Raw genomic sequence first — 8,996 nt, 5'->3', positions numbered from 1 at the left:
ATCGCACGAGATTAATCTAGTCTATACTATATATTAAAGTAATCACCGGATAGGACACTTCACATAGTTTTGTGAAATATTTTTCCTCCAAATTGCTATTTATTTTTGTTTAAAAAAAGTTCTATTATAAACATCTGAAATTATATATATATATATATATAATCAAGAACCTTATGTATAATAGGAACTAGGAACTTTTGTCAGCCATTGATCGCGCAACATCGGACAATTCACATTTAACCCGCTTCATTAAGGGTATAATGGTCATTCATCCGGTTGAATGACTACCCTAAATCCTGTCTGTTTTTATTTTCACTTTCTCCCTCTACAGTTTGTTTTCTCTCTCCTCCTGCAAATGCTCTCTTCTCCTGCGATTTCTCTAATTTTTTCCCACACCTTCTATTTAGCAAATTTTCATCTTCTCATCTTCATGCATTGTTCTAGCAAGTTTATGGGCAGGTAAATTGATTTGATTTTAATTAGCATTGCTTTCTTTTGATTTTGAATCCAAATTTTGCGATTTAGATTGCGAAATTAGGGTTTTCCAAATCATTTGTTTGAGTATTTGTGATTTCAGTTGAAATATTAGGGCACTTACAATTATATGTTTCCGCATTTGCAATTTTGTTGTTGAATTTCGCTTCCTATTTGAAGTATTGCCTGAACTGTGATCCAAATCGTCGTTTTTTTTTCGAATCTATGTAATTTGTTGAACTTACGGTTTATTTGTAATTATTTGACTAAAAAAATTAATTTTAATTGTTGTAATTAGGGTTTTCAGTCGAATTTGTGTAGTAATATAGTTTATTATTAATGTAACTATTGTGTTTGTTTGATTTTCATGTTTTATTGATTGTCATGTTCCAAATCTTAGAAATTACATGATATTTTTGGTTATTTAATTTACTTTAGAGTTTGTATTATTACCTTTTAAGTTGATGGTAGTTGTCGAGTTGAGTATTTGGTTGTGCGGTTGTGTGGTTGTGAAGTTCATGGTTGTCTGGGGGCTTCTGTTTGGAGTAAGGAAAATGGAGAATTTTTTCTGGTGCACCAACTTCGGGCAACAAAAGATTTAGGAATCATAGCTAGAGATAGTGTCTTAGGCATTCTTAGTGCACCAGCTGCTGTTATTGCCTGTGGTCTAAAAAAGAAGCTCAATTTTAGTTAAGTGATATCGAAGTGGTGTTGGACTTTCTGCTATATGTCAATCTCTTCAGGTTGGATTATCTGTTATCTCGTGATAGCATAGAGAATTGCCTAGATGTTAGTGAATTTCTATTTACTTTTGAGTTTATCTTATTTACTTTTGAGTTTATATACATGATGGTCGTTATTTTGTCCATTCAACTCTGCCTGGTCATGTTAGTACTCTTTGCTTGTTTTGGTGTGGATGTAGGAAGCTCTATAGGACAGGACCATGTGACTAATTATTTCTTCTATATGACTGAAGTGTTTTCTAAGGTGATCAAGAGAACTTTACTTGACCCATATATTTTGGGACAATCGACATAAAACTAAGTACTATATAGAAATTCAAAACTGAAGATAAATTTAGATAAATGAGGTTGTTAGTTAGGTTTGATCAACCTGCAGATTTAACAAACAATCAAGATTGATAAATTGCAAATTTGGAGCGAATTCTTAATCTAATCTGAAAACTTACCTGAAAATTACAATGAAGCTTTAGAAACCGCGATTTTAAACCTAATTTAGCTTATGTATCTTGAAAGTACTTGCTTATGAAATCAACTTGCAGATTCAAACGAGAAATCGAACTTTCGCGTAATAATTTCAAAATTTGAGTGCGAAAATGCATAATTAAAATCAAATCAAGTATTTGTTAGATGAAACTATGAAGAACTAGAAAATGTTAGAGCGAGAAGGTGTGTACTGTGTAGGCATTTTGGACAGAAGCTAATCACAACCGTTGTTTTTTTATAAGATCTGACGGACGAGAAAGGTTCCTAGTTCTTATTATAAGAGAGGTTCTCATTATAACTTGGTCCTATATATATATATATATATAGCAATGGGATCATGTGAGAACACATCCCTTATGTGAGAACTCTAATCTATATGAGAACAAATCTAGACCATTGATCAAAATTGATCCAACGTCCGAAAAATAGTACTAGTAATGGCTTTTTTGTAAATTTCACCAAAACTACACCTCTTTCTTCTTCCTCTTTTCCAAACGACTTCCTCTATGAAACTTTCTCAGGTTTCACTCATTCTCTCTCTAAATTTTCCACTAAGAAACTCCACTTACATGAAGATCAAATCGGCGGGATTTATCATCAAATTTTTGTAAGCTCCTCAATTTCATCGTTAAATTCTTTTGTTCTTCGAATTTTTTCATGTATGACGCTCAATTTTGCCTTTTTTCGATTTTTTGTATGTTTTTTTCAGCCTAATATTAAATTATTAACATACTTTTTTTTGTTAAATTATGGTTTTAATTGGTCTATACGGATGACAATCTGATAAATGATTGTTGTTCGTTTACGATTTTGTATTCTTGTGAATTTTGTTTAATCATGCTTTTGTTTATAATCTGAATTTTGTGTTTGTGATTGAATTTTCAAGCGATATTTTGCTGAATATTCACAATTATATTGATTTATTTAGTCTAATGTTGTTTATTTTTTATATAATGTTGCTAAGATTTGTTACAAAATTACGTTATTCATGAATTGGGTTTTTTCTATTTTTTGCTTAAACCCTAGAAATCGCGAATTGCAAATGGATTCAACTGAAGCCCTGATCCAAACGATGAACCAAAACTTCCAGCTGTTACTTAAGAACGATGAATGTAAGTATCAATTTATTTTAGTTTAAATTGCTCATTTTATTTTAGTTTGCTCATTTTATTTCACTTTGCTCATTTGAATTTAGTTTGCTCATGTTTTATAGTTTTCTCATATGAGTTTAATTTGCTTAATTGGTTATATCAGTTTATTATCTTAGTAATTTATGCATACTTTATTGTAGACATGTTCTTTTTGTGATGTGGGTGATTGATTGATTATGTTCTGGATGGTGTACGCAAAGAAGCTGAGAATTGTGACTGCTTACAAGGTATTCGACAAAATGCCTCACTGATTTTTTTTTCAGTTTTCTTTCATTTTTGTCTTTTGTTTTTTGTGTTTTTGTTTTCTGGTGTTGGATCTGAATGTGAATATTTCAAAACTCTAAATCTGAGTATAATTGCAAGAAATTGATTGAGGCTATAATTTTGTTGCTTAAGCTTGCTGTGTAGATGATCTGAACTTCTGAAGTGTGTATATAGTTTAAATTGGGGGTTGTTGAGAGTAGTTGTATTCTTTTGTGATTTGAAAACAATTAAGATCTGGGATTTTGTTTAATTGCAAGATAGTTTATCAATTTTTCTGGCAGTTATAATTTGAGTAAAGAAAATAATAGATCTGGGATTTGAAAATAATTGACACATTAGCAGTCAGCTTATCTACTGAAAGGAATCAGGAAGATGCAGTAAGTCACCCGAACCGTCTCTCAGCAACCACTGTACCAGTGACTTGTTGCAAAACTTTTGATTTTTAAAAGAAATAATGCTGCTGTTAAGAAATTATTTTAATAAATAAATTAATTTGAAAGTATTATTTCCATGAAGTATCAAAAATTGGCAACATTATCAATAGGACAATTAGTGGTGCATCACTTAAGACTTAACCCTGCGATGCATATATATAGTAGTGCTTAAGCTAGCACTACTTGCTATCAAGTGGTAGGACTGTAATTGTGTGCCTTGATTTACATCAAGATCCATTGTTGTTGTTCCCTCTCTTGCCACTTGATTTTGACAATTTGACAAACTTGATGCTGCCGAGCTCAATAATTTATTGTAGAACCCTGGTGTTGGTCGCTTCATATTTTTATTTTGTCATGCCTAGGCTTTCTGGTTGTCCCTGGTGTTGCGACTAGCAGTCTATTTAGCTTCATTGTTTCCTTGACATTAGTTTTCTGAGGTGGATCAACTTACATTATGCCCTATTCTCTCATTACCTGAATTTTTAATAATTTTACAGATCAAGGCTGATTTTTACTGATTTAAAATGAAACTTCCTGCTTTAAATTTGTGAGGATCCTTCGGCTGGTTTGCTAGTCAGATTTACAACTTGCAAACAGACTCATATATTGGGGTACTTTATGATTCTATCTTTTAACTTGCTGATGTGGAGATGGTAATTGGCTTTTCATTAGGTTTCTAATACTGATTTGTTCTTGTTTTCGGATTGATTGGTATATCATTCCTACTCTGTAGTTTGTTTATACAAGTATTTCTTGTTTTCGGATTGATTTTGTTTAATTGCAAGATGGTTTATCAATTTTTCTGGCAGTTATAATTTGAGTAAAGAAAATAATTAATCTAGGATTTGAAAATAATTGATTGATCATTTGTGAAATGAGCAAAGAAATACTTCTGATTTAATGAATGATTAAAGAAATGCTTGCTCATTTGACAAATGAGCAACTCGTTTGACAAATGAGCAATTAAGTTTTTGCTCATTTATTAAAGAAAATTTAACTGGAATAATCCAACCTTTACTCTGTTCTCCCATATTAATTCCACCTTTTGATTATTCCGCAATAATCTAACCTTTGCCCCCCATTTTCTCCCAGCAACCCTTGTAGGTCTAACAACCGGTTTCAACCGGTTCTTATGCTGACGTGGCACTTACCGTTGTTTGAATTATTTAGGTTTTTTAAAAAAAAGAAAAAACTCCCCTTTATTTAACCACCCCCCTCCCTCCTCTGTTCATCTTTCCTCTATTGTGTGTTGCTCCTCAATTCTTCACAATCATTACTTCTCAATCCTTCTTAATTATTTGAGGTTGCGAATTAATTACGAAACAATCTTTAATTATGGATAGGGCAAAACAGCGAGGAAGTTGCAATTCTGGTTCGTCTTCTTCAAGGGGTTGTCTGTCGAACTTGAAATGTAAATGTGGAACTGATGCGGTGGTGCGTACTGTGATGCGGTGGAGTTGCGATGTTGTTGTAATTGAATTTGGGATTACAATTTAGGGTTTATTTGGGAATTTAATACTGGTTGTTTGTTTTTCAATTTCAGGATGCGGATTGTGGTTTTTTCAAGTGGATTGGTGGTGTTAGAGAAATAGGGGATGAACTCCGCTTTCAGTTGTTCGAGAAGGAAACCACAATTGCGGAATTGGAAATGCAGAAGCAGATAGTTGAAGAGAAGGTTAAGAAGTTGCAATTGAAAAAGGAGAACATGGAAGAAGACTTGCAAGAGTTGAAAGCAGAGGTTTCTCAAATGCGAATTGAACTTATGAAGAGTTCTAGGAATGAGAAGAATTTTTCTTTGGCTTTAATGTTGTCATGGGTCTTATTTGGAATTATTGTGATGTATTTGAAGTAGGTTGTGTTAGAATTGTTGAATGTAATGTGTTGAAGTTGTGAATAAATGGAAGGTGTTTGGAAACATTCAATCTTTTGTGTGTGCATATATATGTTTGTGCATTGGTGAAATGTGTTGACAGTGTAGCAAAAACCAGGTTGACAGTGCATGACAAACATAGTTGATAGGCAAAAATTACATGCCACCATCTTGACAGTGTAGCATAAACCATACATAGTTGATAGGCTTAAACATTGTTCACAAAATATTCACTTAGTTAAAAGATAGGCTAAAATATTGTTAATACATGCAACTGATAGGCTAGAATATTCAGAAAACAAGAACTACATATTGTTCACAAAATATGGCTAAATTACATGCCACCATCTTAGTTTTGATCAAGATACTTACTGTTGTTGTGTTGAACACCTCATCACAACTTGTCAAACTTGGCTGCCTTGAATTCCAGGGTCATTATGCCAGCCTTGAGAAGGTCCCTGTGAACACATGAAAGCGTAGTGTAAGTGAACAAAGAAGATCATAAAGACATGAAACTAAACAAAGTGAAATAAGCTAACTCACTCCTTGGATAGCACTGCCATCAGAATAATCCCAACACCAACAGGAGGCCTGTTCCTTCCTCTTCCTCTTCCCCTTCCCTTTGATCTTCCTTGCCCTATTGCAGTGCTCCCCAACAGATGCAGTAGAAGAGGATCTGCCACCTCTGCCACCTCTTGAACCAGGTCCTCCTCTTATCATCCTCCCCCCCTCTCCCAAGCTGGGTAGGTTGTGCAGTAGCAAGGTGATGTTGTTGGGTGGCACCAGTAGGTTGCTGCACAGTAGAGGCTTGAGTTTGTTGGTCAGTAGAAGTTGTTGAATGGGGTACCTGACCATCATTCCTTGGTCTACCCTTTGGTCTTTTTGCTGGAGGTTCACTAGCAGTAGCTGTGTCCTTGTTTGGACACCTTCTTTTGTTATGACCCTTCTCTTTACACACACTGTAGGTCATTTCCATGCCAATCCTTGTCAATGTCCCTGTTTTTTTTTGGGATTCTCATTAGGATCCTTGATCCTATTCTTCCTAGGCCTGCATGGTCTTATCTTGATGGGAGGGGGTTCAAGGCTACAATTCACTTGTGGCCAATGTCTTTCCCCCTCACATGGTGGAATTGACCCTGAAATTGAGAGCATAATCATATATTAACAACATTAACAATCAATATCAGTCAATTGAGAGCATAAGCCTAACTTTAACTAAAAACATACTTGCATAAGCTTTCATGTACACATCCTTCTTGTACCACTTATCAACATAGTCTTCAGCATTTTGGTGCAGGAAAAAAATGCATGCAACTGCATGGCAACATGGTATTCCAACCATGTCCCATTTCCTGCAAGTACAGGTTCTTGTCTCCAAATTCACTATTAATTGATCTAATTGGTAGCTGACATTAAACAATGATTCAGTTGAAGGCATGACATCACAGTATGCAGCTTTGTCTTTCTCTTTCTCAAGCTTCTTCTGAATATTAGGGCAAAGAACTGAAGTACATTTTTGCATTTCAATCCTCTTTAGCACAAGCCTCTGCATCAAGGCATCCCTAATCTCCTCAAGCATATAAATCAGGTGCTTTGTTCTAGCATTGATGATATACCCATTAAAGGTCTCAGCCATGTTACTAGTGATTTCATCTCTTTTCACAGATGTATCCAAAAAGGCTCTATAGAATAGCTTAGGGTTGTAGCCTTTAAATGCAGTGGCAACATCTGAGTTAAATGTCTCCAGCTTCTCTAAAGCATCATTATAATCAGCTAAGTTGTATGCCTTAGCTATTGTCCAAAACAGAAGCTTGAAATCATCCCCTTTATAAGTCTTATGCCACAATGCAAACACATGCCTAGCAAAGTGTCTGCGCTCTGCCCTAGGGAGCACAACCCCTAACACCATTCAAGATAGCCTTCACACCAAACAACATAACCATATATCAAAAATAAGACACTAAAAATGCAAAAAATTGAAAACAACTTCAAGAGACAGAAGACATACCATGTGTTCATCTGAGATGATGCAAATCCCTTCTCCATCTCCAAGATCTAGACATTTTTGAAGTTGCTCAAAAAACCACTCCCAAGACAGATTGTTTTCCCCCTCAACAACTGCCCAGGCAATGGGATACATTTGCTCATTGCCATCCCTGCCAACTGCTGTCAATAGCTGCCCTCCTAGGAAGGTCTTCAGAAAACACCCATCAACACAAATCACCCTTCTACACCCCTCTTTCCAACCATTTTGCAAACCCTCAAAACAAGTAAACAATCTCTGGAACACAGGTGTCAGTGGCTTTTTCTAGTCTTAAGTGTTGTTACAGTCACCAACTCAAGTGAACTTCCTGGAGTACTACTCTTCAAAGCAGCCAGGTACCTTCCAATCTTTTGATAATGCTCATGCATTGACCCATGGAGCAATTTGTGGGCAGCATATTTCACCTTATATGCAAATCCCCTCCTCACTACCACCTTAAAAGCCCTTCTGATTGTCTCAATGATCTCTTTGGCTGCCAAATGGGGTCTACTTTTGAACACCTCTAAAAATTGCCTAGCTACCCAAGTAGACTTCAACTGTCTATTTCTTTTCATGTTTCTTAGACAGGTATGGTCTGACTTAATCCTTTTAACCACAAATGTTGCTCTCCTAGAATCCCAAGCACCATACAGGAAAAAACCACACCCTGGCCCACAACTAACTCCGAAGTCTTTGCTGCCTTTTTTGGTCACTGATATAAAATACTAGATCCCTTCCCTGTAATATAGCATACTTAGAAACTACATCTTTAAAGGCATCCCTTGATAGAAACCGTTGACCAACCTTCCAAGCGAAGACAGCAAAATCTGTGTCTGCTTTCACCAGAGTACCTGACCTCTTCTTTCTTTCTTCCCTAGTTTCATCCTCATCACTGTTTCCTGGAGTCAGTAAATCATCATCACTGTCATCATATTCACTCTCATTCCCTTCCTTATCAGCACTTTCTACTGTTACTCCTCCTACTTGAGTCTGTTCCCCATGGCTGCCTAACCTCCCTTCAGCAACTTCCCTCTGAAGTTGATATGCTATTTCAACAAGCTTAGCAGAACAAGTCCTCACCCTCTCTTTTGCAGTTTTGAACTCTTCATCATCTACTTCTGTTTCATACCCTCCATCATAAAAAAGCAAGCTTTCATTGAACCCCTCTTCCTGCTCATCAAACTCTTCAACATCATCTTCTAGATCTAAAATTCCATTTGACTCATCCTCGGTATTAGGATCATATAGTGGATCTGAATCCTCACTGTGGTTAGAAAAGTGTAAAAGCTCATTCCATTACAGTGGGATTTCTGGTCTGTTATCAAGCCAAGGGTCATCCTCTACCACAGCAACCCCTTTTCCCTTATCAGTGATAGGATCATGGAGTGGATCTGGATCCTCACTGTGGTCAGAATAGTTTAAAAGCTCATTCCATTCCAGTGGGCTATCTGCTCTGTTATCTAGCCAAGGGTCATCCTCAATGACCTTTTCTGGTGAGTTTGGGTTAGGTTCTGTGAAAGGAGAAGCAAATGTTGTTTGACTATATTCACTACC

At 35.9% G+C, this 8,996-nt stretch overlaps 1 protein-coding gene across 6 annotated transcripts; it reads left to right on the top strand.

The window, feature by feature from the left end:
• The first annotated feature begins 295 nt into the window (after positions 1-295).
• LOC110706030 lies at positions 296-5,471 on the top strand. 6 transcript variants are annotated; one of them, XR_002508191.1, is made up of 5 exons: positions 296-459; positions 2,727-2,812; positions 2,992-3,078; positions 4,893-4,983; positions 5,093-5,471. XR_002508191.1 is itself a non-coding variant. In XM_021883940.1 (5 exons), coding segments are annotated over exons 3-5 (402 nt in total). In that variant the 5' UTR covers positions 298-459; positions 2,222-2,307; positions 2,727-2,810; the 3' UTR covers positions 5,402-5,471. The 6 variants fall into 6 exon arrangements, 5 of the variants coding, with proteins under 5 accessions (XP_021739632.1, XP_021739631.1, XP_021739634.1 ...); XM_021883940.1 differs by lacking the exon at positions 2,992-3,078 and adding an exon at positions 2,222-2,307 and having other exon boundaries at positions 298-459; XM_021883942.1 differs by lacking the exon at positions 4,893-4,983 and adding an exon at positions 2,222-2,307 and having other exon boundaries at positions 300-459.
• The last annotated feature ends 3,525 nt before the right edge of the window (positions 5,472-8,996 follow it).

This window comes from Chenopodium quinoa, unplaced genomic scaffold (genome assembly GCF_001683475.1).
Source record: "Chenopodium quinoa cultivar QQ74 unplaced genomic scaffold, ASM168347v1, whole genome shotgun sequence".
Lineage (NCBI taxonomy): Eukaryota > Viridiplantae > Streptophyta > Magnoliopsida > Caryophyllales > Amaranthaceae > Chenopodium > Chenopodium quinoa.
The sequence above is the reverse complement of the archived record's forward strand: the minus strand, read 5'-3'. Positions and strand labels throughout refer to the sequence as shown.

Excerpts from the sequence above, each read along its gene's own strand:
- LOC110706030 (XM_021883939.1), top strand. Across the intron at positions 4,984-5,092 it reads AATGTGGAACTGATGCGGTG|GATGCGGATTGTGGTTTTTT; the intron begins GTGCGTACTGTG and ends TTTCAATTTCAG.